General features: G+C 46.1%; 1 protein-coding gene across 2 annotated transcripts in view; it reads left to right on the top strand.

Moving 5' to 3' along the window:
• Positions 1-13,063, top strand: part of LOC136577244 (uncharacterized) — a 32,740-nt gene extending 19,677 nt beyond the window's left edge. For both annotated transcript variants that reach the window (XM_066577058.1, XM_066577059.1), the window contains exon 5: positions 11,203-13,063. In XM_066577058.1, coding sequence (XP_066433155.1) covers positions 11,203-11,280 — 78 coding nt within the window. In that variant the 3' untranslated portion in view covers positions 11,281-13,063. The remainder of the gene's footprint in view (positions 1-11,202) is intronic.
• The last annotated feature ends 8,616 nt before the right edge of the window (positions 13,064-21,679 follow it).

Genomic DNA, 21,679 nt, shown 5'->3' on the forward strand with positions numbered 1-21,679 from the left:
CCAATAGAAAGACAGGGAAGGCATTACAACTTCCCCCTGCGACGTTCAAGCCCTATACCACCCCCCTGCAGTGAGTGGCTGGCGAGATCAGGTGTCACTCGAGTATAAAAATCGGCCCCTCCCGCGGCTCGCTACAGATGCATTCTGACATAGAGGAGGGAAAGTGCTGTCTTGCTGGAGTTGCTATAGGGAGAGTGTTAGGAGTTATTTTAGGCTTCAAGAACCCCAACGGTCCTTCTTAGGGCCACATCTGACCGTGTGCAGTACCGTTGAGGCTGCTTTTTGCAGTGTTGCACTTTTTTTTTTTTTTTTGTATATCGGCCGTGCAGAGCATTGCATCCAGAGCATTGCGTCCTGCAGTAATTTTACATAGTCCAGGGCCAGTAGTGGTGAGGCAGGGACAGAAGACATATACAGTCTATATAGGCAGTGGGCTTTTCCAAAAACATTTGGGAAAAAAAATCTATTTGGGCTGCCTGTGACCGTCCTCAGTGTACTGCGTCTCTGCTGGGGGTAGTTGTCCTAATTCATACGCAGCCAGCTAAGTGTTACAGCAGGCTTGCGCAAACTTCTTTCCTGGCTCTGCGTTGCCCGTCACATCACCACTGTATTCCTGTCCAGAGTGAAACAGTCTGCAGTAATTTTACATAGTCCAGGGCCAGTAGTGGTGAGGCAGGGACAGAAGACATATACAGTCTATATAGGCAGTGGGCTTTTCCAAAAACATTTGGGAAAAAAAATCTATTTGGGCTGCCTGTGACCGTCCTCAGTGTACTGCGTCTCTGCTGGGAGTAGTTGTCCTAATTCATACGTAGCCAGCTAAGTGTTACAGCAGGCTTGCGCAAAATTCTTTCCTGGCTCTGCTGTGCGTTCCGTAAGCAAAGTCAGCCTCCAACCACAGGCCAATAAGCGGCACATTTAATTACAGCGTTCTATTTCTGCTCTACTCGTAATACCACCAGCATGCGCAGGCATATGATGGCCAAGTACCCCACAAGGTGGGACGAAGGCCGTTCAGCGCCTCCGGTTTGCACCACTGCCCCTCCCCCTGTGCCCCAACCTGCCACCGAGATCCAACCCCCCCTCTGAGGACACAGGCACTACCGTCTCCCGGCCTGGACCCACACCCTCACCTCCGCTGTCCTCGGCCCTATCCACCAATGTCTGTCAGCGCACCGTCCAGCCGTCGCTAGCGCAAGTGTTTGAGCGCAAGCGCAAGTAAGCCGCCACGCACCCGCACACTCAAGCGTTAAACGTGCACATAGCCAAATTGATCAGCCTGGAGATGCTACCGTATAGGCTTGTGGAAACAGAGGCTTTCAAATTCATGATGGAGGCGGCGGCCCCGCGCTACTCGGTTCCCAGTCGCCACTACTTTTCCCGATGTGCCGTCCCAGCCCTGCACGACCACGTCTCCCGCAACATTGTACGCGCCCTCACCAACGCGGTTACTGCCAAGGTCCACTTAACGGACACGTGGACAAGCACAGGCGGGCAGGGCCACTATATCTCCCTGACGGCACATTGGGTGAATTTAGTGGAGGCTGGGACCGAGTCAGAGCCTGGGACCGCTCACGTCCTACCCACCCCCAGAATTGCGGGCCCCAGCTCGGTGCTGGTATCTGCGGCGGTGTATGCTTCCTCCACTAAACCACCCTCCTCCTCCTCCTCCAACGCAACCTCTGTCTCACAATCAAGATGTGTCAGCAGCAGCACGTTGCCAGCAGTCGGTGTCGCGCGTCGTGGCAGCACAGCGGTGGGCAAGCGTCAGCAGGCCGTGCTGAAACTACTCAGCTTAGGAGAGAAGAGGCACATGGCCCACGAACTGCTGCAGGGTCTGACAGAGCAGACCGACCGCTGGCTTTCGCCGCTGAGCCTTCAACCGGGCATGGTCGTGTGTGACAACGGCCGTAACCTGGTGGCGGCTCTGCAGCTCGGCAGCCTCACGCACGTGCCATGCCTGGCCCATGTCTTTAATTTGGTGGTTCAGTGCTTTCTGAAAAGCTACCCACACTTGTCAGACCTGCTGGGAAAGGTGCGCCGGGTCAGCGCACATTTCCGCAAGTCCAAGACGGACGCTGCCACCCTGCGGACCCTGCAACATCGGTTACATCTGCCAGTGCACCGACTGCTGTGCGACGTGCCCACACGGTGGAACTCTACGCTCCACATGTTGGCCAGGCTCTATGAGCAGCGTAGAGCTATAGTGGAATACCAACTCCAACATGGGTGGCATAGTGGGAGTCAGACTCCTCAATTCTTTACAGAAGAGTGGGCCTGGTTGGCAGACATCTGCCAGGTCCTTGGAAACTTTGAGGAGTCTACCCAGATGGTGAGCGGGGATGCTGCAATCATTAGCGTCACCATTCCTCTGCTATTCCTTTTGAGAAGTTCCCTGCAAAGAATAAAGGCAGACGCTTTGCGCTCGGAAACGGAGGCGGGTGAAGACAGTATGTCGCTGGATAGTCAGAGCACCCTCATGTCTATATCTCAACACGTTGAGGAGGAGGAGGAGGAGGAGGAGGGGGAGGAGCATGAGGAGGAGGGGGAAGAGGCAGCTTGGCCCACTACTGAGGGTACCCATGCTGCTTGCCTGTCATCCTTTCAGCGTGTATGGCCTGAGGAGGAGGAGGAGGAGGATCCTGAAAGTGATCTTCCTAGTGAGGACAGCCATGTGTTGCGTACAGGTACCCTGGCACACATGGCTGACTTCATGTTAGGATGCCTTTCTCATGACCCTCGCTTTACACGCATTCTGGCCACTACGGATTACTGGGTGTACACACTGCTCGACCCACGGTATAAGAAGAACCTTTGCACTCTCATACCCGAAGACGAAAGGGGTTCGAGAGTGATGCTACACCACAGAACCCTGGCGGACAAACTGATGGTAACATTCCCATCCGACAGCGCTAGTGGCAGAAGGCGCAGTTCCGAGGGCCAGGTAGCAGGGGAGGCGCAGAGATCAGGCAGCATGTGCAGCACAGGCAGGGGAACACTCTCCAAGGCCTTTGCCAGCTTTATGGCTCCCCAGCAAGACTGTGTCACCGCTCCCCAGTGAAGGCTGAGTCGGCGGGAGCACTGTAAAAGGATGGTGAGGGAGTACGTAGCCGATCGCACGACCGTCCTCGGTGACGCCTCTGCCCCCTACAACTACTGAGTGTCGAAGCTGGACACGTGGCCTGAACTCGCGCTGTATGCCCTGGAGGTGCTTGGTTGTCCTGCGGCTAGCGTCTTGTCAGAGAATGTTTAGTGCGGCTGGGGGAATCATCACGGATAAGCGTACCCGCCTGTCAACCGACAGTGCCGACAGGCTTACACTCATCAAGATGAACAAAGCCTGGATTTCCCCAGACTTCTCTTCTCCACCAGCGGACAGCAGCGATACCTAAGCCATACGTAGCCTGCACCCGCGGATGGAAGCATCGTTCTCTATCACCATCCAAAACGGGGACCTTTTAGCTTCATCAATCTGTGTATTCTATTCATCCTCCTCCTCCTGCTCTTCCTCCTGAAACCTTACATAATCACGCCGAACGGGCAATTTTTCTTAGGCCCACAAGGCTCAGTCATATAATTTTTGTAAACAATTTTTATACGTTTCAATGCTCATTAAAGCGTTGAAACTTGCACCAGAACCAATTTTTATTTTAACTGGGCTGCCTCCAGGCCTAGTTACAAATTAAGCCACATTAACCAAAGCGATTAATGGGTTTCACCTGCCCTCTTGGTTGGGCATGGGCAATTTTTCAGAGGTACATTAGTACTGTTGGTACACCAATTTTTTTGGGCCCTCGCCTACAGTGTAATCCAATTAATTTTTTGCCCACCTGCATTAAAGCTGACGTTACATCCGCTGTGTTGGGCAATGCAATGGGATATATTTATGTACCGCCGGTGGCTTCCTGGCACCCACCCATGCTGTCGGTCCACACGGAGTTGTAACTGCATGTGTCCACTTCTAAAGAACCCCAGTCTGACTGGGGCATGCAGTGTGGGCCGAAGCCCACCTGCATTTAATCTGACGTTAGCTCTGCTGTCCAGGGCACTGCAATGGGATACATTTATGTACCGCCGGTGGGTTCCAGGGAGCCACCCATGCTGTGGGTGCACACGGAATTCCCATTGCAGAGTTGTACCTGCCTGTGACTATTTATAAAAAAACGCGATCTGACTGGGGCATGCAGACACCTTGACAGAATGAATAGTGTGTGGCCCATAGGTTCCCCATTGTTATGCCCACGTGTGCAGCTTCTGATGGCGGTGGCACAGGATTATATTGCTCACTGCTTCTGTACAGCATTGTGGGCTATCGTCCTGCCCCTTTTAAAGAGGGTCGCTGCCTAGCCATGCCAACCCTCTGCAGTGTGTGCCTGCGGTTCCTCCTCATGGCAGATGCACTTATAAATAGACATGAGGGTGGCGTGGCATGAGGGCAGCTGAAGGCTGCGCAGGGACACTTTGGTGTGTGCTGTGGACACTGGATCGTGCAGGGGGGGGGGGGGTTGGGCAGCATGTAACCCAGGAGAAGTGGCAGCGGAGTGTCATGCAGGCAGTGATTGTGCTTTGTTGGAGGTAGTGTGGTGCTTAGCTAAGGTATGCATTGCTAATGAGGGCTTTTCAGAAGTAAAAATTGTTGGGGGGGGGGCCCACTCTTGCCGCTATTGTGGCTTAATAGTGGGACCTGGGAACTTGAGATGCAGCCCAACATGTAGCCCCTCGCCTGCCCTATCCGTTGCTGTGTCGTTCCCATCACTTTCTTGAATTGCCCAGATTTTCACAAATGGAAACCTTAGCGAGCATCGGCGATATACAAAAATGCTCGGGTCGAACCCTCGAGCATCGTGAAAATTTCGTCCCGAGTAACGAGCACCCGAGCATTTTGGTGCTCGCTCATCTCTAGTTTTAACGCATGTGTGAGCAGCCGCATTATAATGAATGGGAGCGTTGTACAGCGTTTAGCGCTGCACTGAAAACGCAGTACAAAAACATCTGTGTGAGGGAGGCCTAATAGAAAGTGCAAGCTTAGACTGACTGTCTTAAAATGTGTGAACTTTATCACAGCGGATGATAAATCTTTTGACTTTTAAGACCCTCTAGTCTAACTTTATACCACCTATTAGTTGGCTTAGTTTTTACTGCATTTTATAGCACACAGTATCACATTTAGGCCACACCCTTATTTTATTTATTTATTTTTTTATATTCTTTATTCAAAGTTTTCTCATAACAGAAAATACCACAGACTGGACCCGTGACAGCAGTGGGTCTTATACATTATACAATGCGTGTCCTTACGCCATACTTAAATATCGGGCGGTTGAGATGTTTGGGTACTACGGAACGCCACTGAAGTCTTTGGGTCTTTGTCTATTAAGTAGCCTAGTACAGCCTAACGTTTGGCTTCTGGGTATATGTACTACGTTCAACATAGATTAATGGGGGGGGTAGGGTCAAAGGGTGGGGGTAAGGGATAATGCTGTAGTTGTAACCTCTACCTTCTCCTCTCCCGGGGGACTCTCACGACCAACGATCAACGATCTCCTCCTCCGAGTGACACCGGCTTCATTTAATCCCGCCCCCCACACCCTTATTTTAAATGAAGGAATGTCCCTTTGTCAGATACAGAATAAAAAGTGTCTGAAAGTGTCTAAAATACATAGTAAATGTGGTGCAAGGCATGTTCAGCAGTCTTCTGGTGCAAGTTGCACTACAAAACTTAAATTTTCAATGATAAATCTGCCCCATTGTGTAAATATGACAACCAGCAGCCATCTGTGTCTGTGAGAATACACATAACAGAACATGTATATGCCTATATATATATATATATATATGTACATAGATTCACAGGCATTAAAAGCTAATGACAGTGGAAATCATAAAAAATCCCTGCCCCCAGAAAGCACTGCCTCTAATTGGCTGAGCACTGTGACCAATCACAGGCAGTGCTCAGCTGTCATTCAATTCCTTGGGAGTCGTTCCAGGACCACCCACATGTGTCCGCGATGTTACTCCAAATTGTCAGAGAATATGAGGATGTCGTCAAGATATGCCACTACGAATTTATCCGACAGGTCTCAAAACACATTGTTGATAAAGTGCTGGAAGGTAGCGGGAGCACTGCAAGGACCGAACGGCATCACTAGGCATTCAAAGTGTCCATATCTTGTCCTAAAGGCTGTCCTCCTCTCGTCTCTGGGCCAGATTATATGCTCTTCTGAGGTCCAGTTTCGTATAGACTTTGGCTGCCTGAAGCGTCTTCAGCAGTTCTGGGATTACCTGGAGAGGGTAGCGATTCTTAATGATGATCTTGTGGAATTCACAATAGTCGATGCATGGCCGAAGAGTCAAGTCTTTCTTTTTAAGAAAGAAAATGAGTGCTTCTGCCGGAGAGGTAGAAGGCCGGATGAGGCCTTTTTCTGACTCTCATCCAGATTTTCCCAAAGGGCCCCTAACTCTGGTTCTTCGAGGTTGAAGATACGCCCAAATGGAATAGAAGAACCAGAGTGCAGCTCAACAAGACAGTCGTATGGCCGGTGAGGTGGCAGCTGGTCACCTTCTTGCTGCAATTCTCCTTCAACATCTGGTAGTAAACTAGTAATTTCTCTAGGTCCTATTGGTCGGCCTCGAGGTCTTTCACTGGTTTAGGGGTGGATGGTGCCATCTGGCAGTTTTCCTTACAGTAGTTTGAAGGCTAGGCAATGGTCCTGGTTTCCCAGTTGATAGAGGGATTATGGGTAGAAAACCAGGGGATCCAAAGAATCACTGATAACTTGGGGGATGAGATAAGCTGGAAGCTGATTGTATCCTGGTGGTTAGGGTTCATGTGGAGCTCTAGTTCATATGTCTCTTGTGTGACGGGAGGGATTTGTACTGTTGAACCATATGGTATAATACCTATCGCAAATGGTAGGAATGATCTTGGATTGGAAATAAGTTTTTTTTTTCCTAAGAAACTCATGTGAGATCCCTGTTTATGCATCTGGTACAAAATTTGGTTTAATTTTTATGCAACATTAAGGCCCCCCCGTGTTCAAGGTACAAAAGGGATGAAAAATAAGGGGATGGGAAGAGAGAAGAAAAGAAGAAAGAAAAGAAAGAAAGAACAAAGGTGAAATGAGAAAACAGGGTTTTAAAAACTAGGAGACCATCATGTAGTTCAGCAGAGGGCCGAGCTGACTAGTGACAGATGAAGTAATGGTAAGGGAGAATGGACTCTGGTGGGGAAAAAAGAAATAACACTTGCAACCAGAAATCTGGAATGCAAAATCCCCGATGTGGGACTCGCTTTCTACGGAAGGAGCCTCTCCCCAAAAAGTGCACATCCATCCCACAATGAATAATAAGTACAATGTAGTTCCACAAGGCAAATTTAACTACAGTACACAACATACTAGGAAATAAATAATTATATATATATATACATATATATATATATATATATATATATATATAATATACAAAATAGGGAAGATTACTCAGGATCCGGGCCACCAGGACCATGGATATTAGATATGAGTCATGAGAATTTCTCCTCACAGATGCTACTGGTCTCTTGATGGACTATTATAAGTAGGAGCTCCCCAAAAAAATTGGACCAGCATCTCCCAGGAATCATAGGGGAATTAGAGGCAATATAAAAGCCAATGTGGATAACAATACTTAGGCATGGTGGGCTAACCACTGATCTGCTACTTCCTCTTGGCTTACTCCGTGGGCCCCATTGTAGGTGCGCAAAAAGGTCAGAGGATGGCAAGGATGGAAGAACAAGACACTCAAAGAAGGTGACTGACGAGAGACCAAGGGCAGCCGAGAAAGCTGAAAGCTCTCTTGGATTATGAAACTCCTCTATGCGGCCCTCATGCCGAACCTGTAGTTGGAACAGAAATCCCCAGGAGTAGGTCAGGTTGTGCTGACGAAGATTCTCAAGAACCCTCTGCAGAACCCTTTGTTTTTGGAGTGTAAGGTGGGAGAGATCTGGTAATAACTGTAACTGTGTTCCTTGGTATAAAACAGAGTCCCGATCCTGTGCTTTATGCCTAATGAATTCCTTCAGTTGGTATCTATGGATTAGACAAATAACATCTCGAGGACGGTTTGGATCTGTAGCTCATGGTCCTAAGAAATGGTGAAACCTGCCTATTTCCAATAGGGTAGCTCTAGGTACTTCAAGGAGGTCATAGAACACATGGTGAAGGGTCTCTTCCGGGTGCTGTTGATCAATGGGCTCGGGGAGGCCTCTTATTTTGGCGTTCTACTGGAGAGGGAGGAAATTGTGCTCACTGCAGTGGAAACACGCTCTCCTAATTGTTGAACCTCAGATTGAACTGTATTAGCTTCAGACTTATGGGAAGATTCCAAGCACACAATATAGGATTTTATATCTGCTTTTGTGGGCATTTATCTAAGTTGGGCACTCAATGCCCATAACTCAGTTACAGTATTATCTTACTGCAGGGATATCTACAAGGAAGAGCTTTGTAGAGATGGCATAGGTGAAGTAGGAGGTCTTGAGTTATCCGCCATGTTGGCTGTAGCCATCATGTGCAGAGAAGGATAGGTGGAACAGTTCAGTGTGTATGGGCACTGTGGCTTGTATGGAGGGGAAGATGCAGGAGCAGGGGCTGCAATTGTGGCTGTAGAGGCAACATGGAGGATTCTTGGATCTGTTGAGATCTCTTCAAGGGCCTGCAGAGTCTCATGAGCAGAGGCAAGACCCCTTTGCCTGACTACATCTACAGGAGGTGACCCCACTCCAGTTGCCATCAGCCGCGTAGGAGGAAAGGAACCTGGTATTATGGAACCCCGTGAATCAGATAAAGAATGCTACAGTGAGTGCCACTGCAATTGCAGTATTGTCGCTTCCTAACACTGGATCGCACTGCAGGTCACTCACGGCAATGGGGAGGATGAATTTGCCATGCTCTGGACTGCGTGCTGGAGGTCCATTGGGGAGCCATCAGTCAGGAAGTGGGTGATCCCCTGGACAACGGGATCCCCTGATTGTGCTCTGAAATGTCAGTGGGAGCTTTCCCTCTTTTTGTTCCCCATGCTGCTTGGAGATGAAGGCCTTGTGGAATGATTTTGTGGGATAAAGGCCTATTGTTGAGCAGGAACTGTGGAGAGATTCATCCTCACTCCCCCCTAGCTAAGCCACGCCCCCAGGCTCCATGGTTATGTGGGCCCTCAGACGATAAAATCTCAGTGGGCCCTTTTGCAGTGTGTCACGACAAGCAGCAATAAAACCTCCTCAGTGTATTCCACTGCTGTTTTTATACCTCATTTACTATATGGTTAAGGCCGGCTTCACACGAGCGTGACGGGCTCCGCAGCGGAATATTCCGCAGTGAAGCCCGTCACGGCGCCCCCCAGAGACCCCATACTTACCAGCGGAAGATAGCGTGAAGATGCTTCCCCGCCCACCGCCGTCGCGTCATGTGACACGCCCACCGCGTCACATGACGCGGCCGGCCGTGTCACGTGACGCGCCGGCCGCGTCATATGACACGGCGGCGGTAGGCGGGAAAGCGTTTTCACGCTATCTTCCGCTGTGTTACAGCGGGAGATAGCGTGAACGGACGGCTTCCATTGACTGCAATGGAAGCCGTCAGCGCGTACACCCGCGGCAAATAGAGCATGCTGCGGGTGAGGTCGGGAGATTTCACTGTGCGAAATTCCGCGGTGGAATTCCGCATCGTGAGCATTGAGCTATTAGGTTCAATAGAACCTAATAGCAGGGGGCAACGCAGCGGATTTTTGCCGCGAATTTACGCGGCGTAAATCCGATTGTGGGAAGGAGGCCTAAAAGAGCTTGTTGAATTTATTATATTGGTCGTTCCAATTTCGGCTACACCATGTATGTTCATACCCCTGACATAATGCTTTGGTATACTTAGTACACCAAAGCACAATTTGATCCCACAGTGGGCTATAAAACTTTCCACCATGTGAAACTACAGCTCTTAGTGTGACTTGAGCAATGGTATGCTTGCTGGTACAGATATGCTGAGAGTTGTAGTTACAACTATATAGTACAAAATAGAACGCTGCAGACCTTACATGCGATCACAGAAACAGAATAGATGATAACAAGGAGTGACTCACAGGTGACGCCCTCTGGACTCCTTTCTTCTCCATCTGCTCCAGACCTTCATGACTACTTCAGCTAATTTGCTGGAGATTCCATCTGGGGATTCTGGAGTGTAGAATAATTTCAAATATAATGGAGATGAACAGAAACCCTGTCATACCGGCACCAAAGTGCTGTGAGCTTCACTAATGACAGTGCATGGTTCAGCTCCTTTTCCTTTAGGGTGCCGTCACAATGCTGGAATCCCACAGCGTAGAGAAAAATGCAGTAAGAACGCTCCCTAAGGGAACAGTCACACATACCGGAAATGGTTTGGATTTTCCACAATAGAAAACCTGCACCAAAATTATCACAATTTCTGGTACATGTGAATGCACTCTATCAGGGCCCCCTCACACAGTAATTAGACAATTAGTCCCCTTCGTGCATATTAGTTCCTTTCCCATGACTTTTCGCATGTCTGTGTATCTGCAGATTATTACACCACTGACCTCTACAGACCTGCAGAATATTCCTCCCTACGTCCTGATATATACAGTGTTATTTCCTGCAGATTATTACACCACTGACCTCTACAGAATATTCCTCTACCTCCTGAGAGATACAGTGATAGACCCTGCAGATTATTACACCACTGACCTCTATAGACCTGCAGAATATTCCTCCCTATCTCCGGATATACACAGTGTTATTTCCTGCAGATTATTACACCACTGACCTCTACAGAATATTCCTCTACCTCCTGAGAGATACAGTGATAGACCCTGCAGATTATTACACCACTGACCTCTATAGACCTGCAGAATATTCCTCCCTATCTCCGGATATATACAGTGTTATTTCCTGCAGATTATTACACCACTGACCTCTACAGAATATTCCTCTACCTCCTGAGAGATACAGTGATAGACCCTGCAGATTATTACACCACTGACCTCTACAGATCTGCAGAATATTCCTTTCTACCTCCTGATAGATACAGTGTTATTTTCTGCAGATTATTACACCACTGACCTCTACAGATTTGCGAAATATTCCTTTCTTCCTCCTGAGAAATACAGTGATATATGCTACAGATTATTACACCACTGACCTCTCTTCTCTTACAGAGACGCTTGGCGATGATCGGTTGTGGATTCTTGATAATCGTAGCGATCATAATTGTAAGTGTGGAGCTGAGTCGTTAATTGCTTACCCTGGAATCCCCCAGATTATGAAGACCCCCATCACCGCATATTTAATATGGACACACTCTGCAGATGGACGCAACTGCTGGATCCTCACCCGGTGCGCTCCCTGATCTCCGTGTCGGTACAATCCTCCCTGCTCTGATGCCTTTCTCTGTATACAGCTACACACCTCCATATAGAGCTCATCCTCAGTCTCCATTAACCCCTTCCCGCTCCAGGACGTACCGGTACGTCCTGGGGATAGCGCGAGATCACATAAGATCCCGCGCTATCCCGCAGCGGGAGCCGGCTGTCAGTCACAGCCGGCGTCCCGCTGCAACAGCAGGGGGGGCATCGGAGATGCGCCCCCCGCTGTTAACCCCTTCCCTGCCGCGATCTAAGTAGATCGCGGCAGGGAAAGAGTTCACAGAGGGAGCGCGCTCCCTCTGTGTCTCCGGCCGGCTCTCGCGATGTCATCGCGAGAGCCCGGCCTGTCACCATGGCAACAGGACGCCAGACACCAGCGTCCTGTATTGCCTATGCCTATAATCGCTGTACAAGCGATAAGGCATGGCAGAGGAGTAGCTCTGCCATGCCTTATGACAGCGATCAGCAGTACTGTGGTGAAAGTCCCCCAGAGGGACTCAAATAGTATAAAAAAAAGAAAAGAAAAGTGTAAAAAAAAGAAAAATGTAAAAACAAAAATGTTAAAAAAACCCTTTTTTATGCTTTTTCTAATATTAGCATAAAAAATGGGAAAAAAAATTAAAACCCCACATATTGGGTATTGACGTGTCCATAACGACGTGTATAAAAAGTTGAACACGCTTTTTATTTTGTACTACAAAAAGCGTAAAAAAACCCGCTAAAAAACAGAGGCAAAATGCAAATTTTTAGCATTTTGCCTCCCAAAAAATGCAATAAAAGTGATCAAAAAAGCCGCACATTCCCCAAAATGGTACCAATAAAAACTACAGCTCTTCTCGCAAAAAATAAGCCCTTATAGAGCTCCGTACATAGAAAAATAAAAAAGTTACAGGACTTTGAATGCAGCTATAGAGAAAAAAAAAAGATTTCCAAAAAAAAGGGGGTTTTATTGCAAAAAAGTGTAAAAACCTAAAAAAAATATAACAATTTTGGTAGCGTTGTTACCGTACCGACCCGCAGAAAAAAATTAGTGTGTCATTTATGCTGCATGATTAATGCTGTAAAAAAAAGAAAAAAGAAATCTATGGCAGAATTGATGCGTTTTCTCTCCGTTATCATAAAAAAAAAAAAAAAAAATTACGATATAGTCTATGTACCCAAAAGTGGCACCGATAAAAACTACAGCTCGTCACGCAAAAAACAAGCCCTTATACGGCCGCGTCCACACTATTTATATTCAGTCTGTAAACCTCCTTGGGGAAGGGACCATCCCTCATATGAAATGCGAGAGCAATGCATTGTTTCCATAAACTGGTCAGACTGGTCTCTTATCTTCACATGAAAGCAGCAGAATCTTCAAAGGAGCAGAACACACAAAGACTGGCATTAGAATATTGAATTAACAAACTCCAGATGATTCAAGTCTGCTACTAGTTGTGCAATGCAGCAAAATCTCTACTGAGCATGCCTGCTCATATTCTTCCCTCTTCTTAGTAAATTTACTTCTTCCGATTACATCATGAACACTCCCCATGGGAATGACCAATCAGCACACCAAATGTTGTAATGTATCTGAATGTCCCGCCTTCCTTTGTTGGAATTTCTATATAAACCTTTTCCTGACAAAATAAAGGCAGATGTCCTGTGGTACACACTCTATAATGCGTGTCTTTCATTGACTTCTCCGAGCTCATTTTAACCCTATCTAATATGGCACCCATAGTAAATCAAACAGCGCAATTGTGCTAACACATTACCTTTTGAAATACTCTATGAATACTGAGCTACTGTATCCAATCTGATCATGCGTGATATTGTCTGCTGAACTGTCTATCTAATCCTACCATGTGTGATACCATCTGCTAGGCTGCGGATCTAATCTTACCATATGAAATATTCTCTACTGGGATAGTGTATTTGATCCTATCAGGTGTGATACTGTCTGCTGAGTTGTGTATCTAATCATCTTTGAGGATAGTTAATAAAAGGTCTAAGAGTCCAAAGAATAGGTGCTAAAAGTCTGATTAAGACCCTTATGATCCCTGGAATGGGGGTCCCTTGTCCTCCTCTTCTCCCCTATGTGCGCTCACTGTACCCCCTCTCACCTCCAGCATCATGCCTAATTAAGGCCTTTTTACACGGGACGGTTATCATTGGTAGTAGTTCAAAACTCCTGCGTGGTTTTGAATGATAGTCGTCCCGTATAAATGCATGCAGAAACTGAATGACTGAGCAAGAGTTTCCAGTCAGTCAGTTTCAGCATGCTCAAAAACTGAACGACAAGCCATTCAGTACTGAATAATTGCTGCTTACGGTGAATGGAGGCAGGTGGGGGGGAGCGAGGAGAGAACTCTCCTTTCGCTGCCCTGCCGCAATGCAGGCCATGCTGTGAGTGATCCAGTGATACTCGCTCCTGTGTAACAACATAGAAGGGGGTATACATAGGGACACATGTCAGGCATAGTTTGCCCGACACTCGTCCCGTGTAAAAGGGCCTCTATTATCCATTGAGCTGGAACTCACTTTGGGGTTCCACAGAGGATAATAGGGTCCATAGATGTGTGGTGGTATTTTGCAAGGTGGCTTATGCTAGGTCTGACTCAGTCGGACTAGCAGCTGGATTACCCAGCATAGGTATCCACCGAGAATGTAGAGGGATCTAATAAAGTGCCTTTGGGAGACACAATATCTGATGTCTCTATGGTCATAATCGATTCTCTTCGACCTCTTTCCCTTGGGATGGGACCACTGAGGCGACACCATTTCCGGCGAAGGGGACTCTCCTAAGTGTAGCATCATTTTTGGTGGTAAGAACACCTGTTATAAGGAGATATCAGAGGGACAAGTCCATACCTGGGCTCCCTTTTGTCAATGCTGTATCTTTATCTGCCACTAATAATTTCTGAAATGCTCTGGTTTTAATCTTAAGGCCTATTTACATATAATGATTATCACTCAAAATTCATTCAAATAACCAAAAATGAGCAATAATTGTTACACGTAAAGCGGCATTGTGCATTTTTTGTTTGAACGATGATTTTAAGGTGAACCTAAAATCCATCTTTAAGCTAGTGAGAGATAAAGTATCTCTCAGTAGACTGCAGGCTGTTGTCTCCACAGGAGTTGACAGATGACATTGAGCGGAACAATGCAGCTGTGTGCACAATGCTGGGCGTGTGATTAATCACAGGCTGGGCTCTGCAAACAGCTCCTGGAGGCCCATTTAGATGCAAACGAAGATGATAAAGTGTTAATGGACATTAATGGCCTTTAACACTTTATGCAAATAGATTGCAAATAGAGATGAGCGAGCACCCAAATGCTTGGGTCCACGTTATTCGAGTCGAGCTTTTTGTAAAATTCGAGAGCTCTACTCGAGTAACGAACCCCATTGACTACAATGGGAGACTCGAGCATTTTTGTATGTGGAACGCAGGGTCCCGAGCTTTTTTTTTTCTTGGTTCGTGTATTTCTCTTTCTCTCTCTCTCTCTCCCTCCCTTCCCCTTCTCCTTCCCCTTCCCCTTCCTGCCAGACCAAAAATTTTCAAATGATGCGCACTGCGTCGCGGCAGCAAGGGGCCAAAATAGGCACGTCACAGCAGGGAGAAGCCAAAAGCTGAGGCGGGGTCGAACACGATTTGATGCTCGTTCGAGTAACAAGCACCATTGAGTACGCTAATACTCGAATGAGCATCAAGCTCGCCAGAGAATGTTCGCTCAACTCTAATTGCAAAATTTTTAAATCTTTCAGTTGTTTGGAATTATCTTTGCATGTAAATGGGCCTTTAATCAATAAAGGTTATTTTTTAATCTTATTTTTTTGAAGAAATTTTGAGGGTAATTAGTTTTTTTCTGCCTTCAGTAATCTTTTCAAATGCTTATTTTGTTCATTTTGGCTCCCAAAAAAATGCAATAAAAGTGATCAAAAGCTGTAGGTACCCCAAAACGGTACCAATAAAAACTGCAACTTGTGACACAAGGAACAAGCCCTCCCAGAGCCCCGTCCATGGGAAAGTAGCAAAGTTCTGGGACTTTGAACGCAGTGATGCCCAAAAATTATAATTTCCAAAAAGAGGGTATTTATTGTACAAAAGTGGAACAACCTAAAAAAATCTATAGTTTTGGTATCACGACAATTGTACCAACCTGCAGGAAAATGTATCTTGTCATTTATGCAGCATGGCTAACACGGTAAAATAAAAAAAATTAAAACATTGGCAGAATTGATGTTTTCTCGCTGCCCTGCAAAAAAAACGAATACATTTTACAATGCAATCTATTCACCCAATACAAGACAATCAGCTGGATTTATATTGTAATTCCATTTAACCCGTTAGTGACGTTGTCTACTTTGGATAAAGAATGCAATGATTTTTGGGGGATTTTCATCTCCACTTTTCAGTACTGCTGTAAATTATGGTAAGTACCAATCGCCAAGATGTAAAATTACGTAACATAGTGCTAAGGGGTTAAATGTCTGACTTTACCTTACAGGAATACTGCTTTCCAATAGGTGGCGCTGTAGAGCCATTGTTCTAAGTTCCATTTGAACTACTATCCGATTAACACTGTCTGAGGGCTTATTCAGATGACCGTATTTATACAGGTATTTACACGTGTAAAAAAAAGCCTACCTCAACGCGACCATTGGATTTCAATGGCTTCATTCAGACGAATGTTTTTTATACACACGTGAAAAAATAGGACATTTTATACGGCGTGTGATAAGATGGGTCTTGCCCTATCTTTTGCTGAAATATGCTGGTAGCTCCCATAGACTTTTATGGCAGCTAGAAAAAAGGGAGGGAGAAGGAGTTACCCTGTGTTCAACGCTGGGAAAAGAAGACAGCTCGCCCTAATTAAGCATTAATTGACATTCCGAGCATTTTATAGCAATTACTGCTTGCCATCGCTTCAGCGTATTTTTTCAGCGTCCCTCGTGATTGGCTTTAAATACGCTAATTAAGATCGGGACTTGATTGTGTCAAAATGTCATTCATTTCAATATACACCTATGGGTGAACGTAAAAACGCCTAATGCTGCGTTTAGACATAACGATTATCGTTCAAAAAAATCATTAAAACGAGCAAAAGTGAACAATATCATTTGGTTTAAACGCAAGCCAAGAACGAATGAGATTTGTGCATTTTTCGGCCATTCGTTCAGTTTCAGCAGGACTAAAATCATGGTTGGACGGCTCACTTCTTGTTGTGTTTAAACGGGAATCATTCAGTATTTTACATAGGAATAAGAACGCTGAACGAGAAGTGAACGATTCTCAAATGATCTTAGACGAGTGCGAACGAGTTAGCGGTGACATCACTGGCTTGTTCGTCTTAAAGGGGCACACCTGCCTCACTCGCTGTCCAGCACCCACTCTAGGACACTCTTGTGCACCAGGCTGATGGCCTGAAAGGATACGTCTTTATTCACCATCGCCAACTGCGGATTGTGGTGTCACAGTCTTCATCCAGAAGTCCCATGTGGGACCGTCTCGCAGTCTCTGTGATGGCAGTCGACCACAACAGTACATAGAATGAGTCTCTCTCAGTGGTAAGGCCTCCGCACTCTTCGGGATGCCACGACCAATAACTGAAGCGTCCTCAACTCTTTGGCCCCACCACTTTCTCAGTGTTGACCTACTAAGGGGCATTAGAGTGGGCAGCCATAAAAACATGGCAGAAACTAACAAAAACCACAGGAAATATGGCCCAGGGTAATATATGACTAATTCATAAATTCGATCAATTGTAAAATACATATACCATACATCTGAGAAAGAGAAGAGGCAGCAGGAAGTGAGGCAGCTTATGTGGAGATGAATGTCACATCAATGTACCAAAGGAATACAATGAGGGCACACAGATAAAAGTCTAAGCCCCCGAAAATATATCTGAAAACAACCAAATGTAGCCAGGAAAAATAGCTACAGTCATCAGAAGTCATCATTCTAATAACTCCTGACCATGGCAACAAGTGGTAAGGCCAAACAGAGTCAATTGTTTCCCTGATTCATGGCGAGACCCAAGACCACAAGGCCAGCTACAAGACGAAACACACCCCGACACGTGATTCGCTGGACTTAGCTTCATCAGGAGGCTGGGTCTAATGTGCGAACTGTCAAAAGTATATTACTGTACACTGCATTACACAGGTACTGCAGTATAGTATAAATAATAAAATGTTAATTAAGAAAATGATGTCAGAATTGCTATTTTTTGTTAATCTGCATGCAAAAAAAGCCACAATAAAAGGGGATCAAAACCTCAAACAGCTCTGTGGGCGGAAAACTAGGAATGTTTTGTGTCGCAGGATGCGGCGATGCAAATATAATAATTTTGTTTTATAGGGGTTTTATTGTGGAGAAGTAGTAACGCATATATTTGGCCCAGCTGTAATCAGACTGACCTACAGAGCGAGGGTACCGTCATTTATACCGGAGGGTAAGCAACATGAAAAATACATTAAAAACAAAAATAACCCCAAACAATCATTAAATGTTAAACAATATTATCTGTATCCCAATGTGCTGCCATTTAACCCCATGATGACCACCCACTGTAAATGTACAGTGCGTAGTCACAGGTGGTCTACGAAGAGGGCTGTTTCTGACTGATGATACCCGCCTGCTATGGTCATAATCAGAGCTACCTCCAATTGTGGCTGCCAACTGTTTAGACGCTGCTATCTGAGCAGACAGCCAGAGGGGAGGCCCCTACGGCACACCATTGGCGCCCCTGCAACACAACTGCATGGAGCTAATGAGTTAACATAGCAGCCAAATGCCTAAAGAAGGTTTCCAGTGTTGCCATGTATTGCAGTCCATTAAGGTGTGCCTATGGCAGGGCCTAATAGGCTAAATATACTGCTGTATAGAAGTATTGCAGCATATTATAGAAGCACTTAGGGGTTAATGGTTAAAGCATCCGTGAGGTAAATGTGCACCAAAATAGTGTCTGGGAAAGCATCTTTTTGTTTGTCATGTGACCTCGTTTTATATATGTGGGTGTAAGGTGCTTGAATGAGTTCTTTCCTGTTGAGGATACTCAAGTTAGAGGCCTGCCTGCACACAGACACCTTCAGTCTGTGTGCAGGGAAGATGGAAGAGGCTGAGAGGATACTCCTTTAATGCCATGAACCCCTTCTTCTCCTACACCTTTTTCATGGAGTGCAAGTGCAGTTTTTCCCGCCATGCGGTGTGATGTGAAAAGTGTTGCAAGATCCATGAGAGTGAACCGGTAGAGTGTTGGTGGAGTTTCTCAGGAGTCGGTGTCTGGGACCAGGGAACCACAGATAACCAGGCCTGTGTAAGTCACCCTGTTTCTCCTGTGTTTCCTCCCTGTCGCTTCACGTCTTCTGAACCCTCACTATTTGCGGGTGGTTATAAAGACGATAGTTATGAAAGTGTTTGTTCAAGTTTCTCAGTAAACAGCTTCCCCGACCGTTCCCGGTTTGGCCTTTTGAATTCTACCCCATGTGTAAACTGTTAGGCCTAATTTCCACGTGCGGTGATCCGCGGCGTTGCCCTGTAGCTATTAGGTTCCATTGAACCCAATAGCGCAATGCACACGGTGCGGAATTCCACCGTGGAATTCTGCCCTGTGAAATCACTCGTAATCACCCGCGGGCATATGCGCGGGGGGCTTCCATTGCAGTCAATGGAAGCCGTCCGTCATGCTATCTTCCGCTGTAGCACAGCAGAAGATAGCATTAAAACGCTTCCCCGCCCACCGACGCCCGCGTCATATGACGCGGCTGGCACGTCATGTGATGCTTTGGGGGTGTCATGCGCTGTAGTGCGCTGGCACAGGATGCGGGGCAGCGGATCCGGAGGTGAGTATGGGGTCTTTGGAGGAGCGCCGTGACGGACTCAGCTGCGGAATTCCGCTTGCCGAGCCCATCACGGCCGTGGGCACTAGGCCCTATTCTCTCTCTCTCTCTTCCCTATTCAATATAGTCTGCCCGCGGCCCTTGGACGTGTCCTTGGTTACCCTCCAGCCGTTACAATTACTCTACCCAGCTGTCTCCTTGGCTGGGGCTCGCTCCTCGGACGCTGCACTGACAAGCCTAAAGTGATGGGGTTAGCATTGTCTTCCCCTTCTCCATCTACGAACAGTTTAGGAAGAGGGCGATCGCCCTACTTAAGTCAGGGTTTTTCCTGTATTAGTACATTAATGCCTTAAAGCCACAGAACATAAGTCTATATTCTGGCTGAGCCGGCCTCCCACTGCAACAGCAGTGATCTATGAGAACATCGATTCCTGCTCTTAAGCCCTTACATCAGTGTACATTGTGGCATGTAAAGGATTCACTGGACGCCATACACTTGTGTCCGGGCTTGCCTTGGCCTGTGATCGCTATTGTGAGCAATCATGCACTGCAGTTCAGAAGTACTGCAATGCATTATCATAGCGATCAGGGCTTTTATGGATCAAGTCCCCAACAGGGACATAAAATATGCAACCCCTCCCCACCCTTTTTGGGCACTTTCCCGTTTGTATAAAAAATAAGAAATTTTAAAAGCCACATATTTGGAATCTTCGTATCCGAAACAACCTGTAAAATAAATTGAACACACCATTTATCCTGCACGGCAAAAAACGTAAAAAAAGTAAATAACAGGCAAAATTTTTATTTTATTTATGTTGCCTTCCAAAAAAAATGCTGAAAAAATTATTTAAAAAGTCCGATATACCCCAATATGGTACCATAATAACTACAACCTGTCACACACAAAAACAAGCTCTCATAGAGCTCCGTCCATGGGAAATAATAAAGTTATGGGGGTTTATTGTACAAAAGTGGAAGAGCCTAAAAAAACCAGTTGGTATCATCGTAATTGTTCCAGCCCGCAAAAGAATAACTATTTTTCTTTGCTACATGATTAATACTGTAAAAAAATAACAATGTCAGATTTTATGTGTTTTTCTTCCCTACCCAGCAAAAAATATTAACAACATTTTTACAATACATTATATGTACCTATACATTGTGCCAATGGAAACCATGGTTCACCGAGCAAATAATCCAAGCCCCCATACGGGCATGTCGACAAAAAAATTAAAATGTTATGGCTTTTGAAATGTGGAGATGAGCATCCCCCCAAAATCATTGCGTATGTATGGCCATCACTAAGGGGTTAAGGTGGGATTTTTCTTTTCCCCCTCCTTTAGTTTTGCATTGTTCGTTTACTCCGCTGAGTTATACTGTTTATCTGTCCTGTTGGACAACTATTATGTCTGATCCGGACGAGGAGTTTTCGTGTATGAGTCAGACATAACATATCACACCTGAGATGCTGCACCTACAGATACCATGAAGGTGTGGGTCACTAGTCAAATGGCATGGCTCAATGTCCCTTCAAACACCTTCCACTGACTTGTGAAATCAATGGCATGTTGAGTTGATGCACTTCACCAGGGTGTCCAACATGATATTAGTTTATGTCCCATGACCTTTGACATGGCAGTGTATTCTGTAAACTATTACATCTCTGATATTTAGAGAACTGCAAAACATTACTATCTGCCCTCTTCTTCCTGATAGATACAAGGTGTTGTATCCTGCAGATACAACCCCATTTTCCTGTCACAGGGTCACCCTTTTCAGGGCAAGTGCTCTGCTCATTAGGCAGGTGTGGCCTCTTTAGGAACAGGTATAAGTCCCAACTTTTCCTCATTCTTTGCCCTGGTTTGTATCCCTTATCCAATCTTGTCCTTGTGCTTTCTTTGTCATCCTTGTTGAATGTGACACTTCAGTTCTACTTATTTGGGGTTTAGTTAGTGTAAAAGTGACTGACCTTTCTCAGCCCATTAGACAAACATCTTGGAGTGGAGATCTCCTAAAGGTACAGGTTAAAGTAAATGTTTTGGATTCCATAAATACAGGAGAAAGGAAAGAGAGTTCTAAAGCCGGAAGGTTCCTTCATCCCAACAGTCTTAATATATTGGCTAATGCTGTGAGATATCTGCAGTGGGAAGAGGGGGAGATATTAAAGGGTTTGTCTACTTTTCTATAAACTGAACTACAACATGAACAAACAAAAGTTGAGAGAAGATACGATTCTGAAAAGTCATCCAGCTCCTATGTGAGGTCATATGGACCTGCGAGCCTTGGGTTTCCAGTGTAACAAAACAGCAATAATGCAGCAGTGACCATAGAAGAGGGCGGATCAGTGACTATGGGAGTAAGTGGGACAGTGTTTGTGATAGAGGAATGGATAGCATTTGGGATAGAGGGTAGATCATTGCTCCAAGTAGAAGGTGTCAA

This window comes from Eleutherodactylus coqui, chromosome 8, assembly GCF_035609145.1.
Source record: "Eleutherodactylus coqui strain aEleCoq1 chromosome 8, aEleCoq1.hap1, whole genome shotgun sequence".
NCBI lineage: Eukaryota > Metazoa > Chordata > Amphibia > Anura > Eleutherodactylidae > Eleutherodactylus > Eleutherodactylus coqui.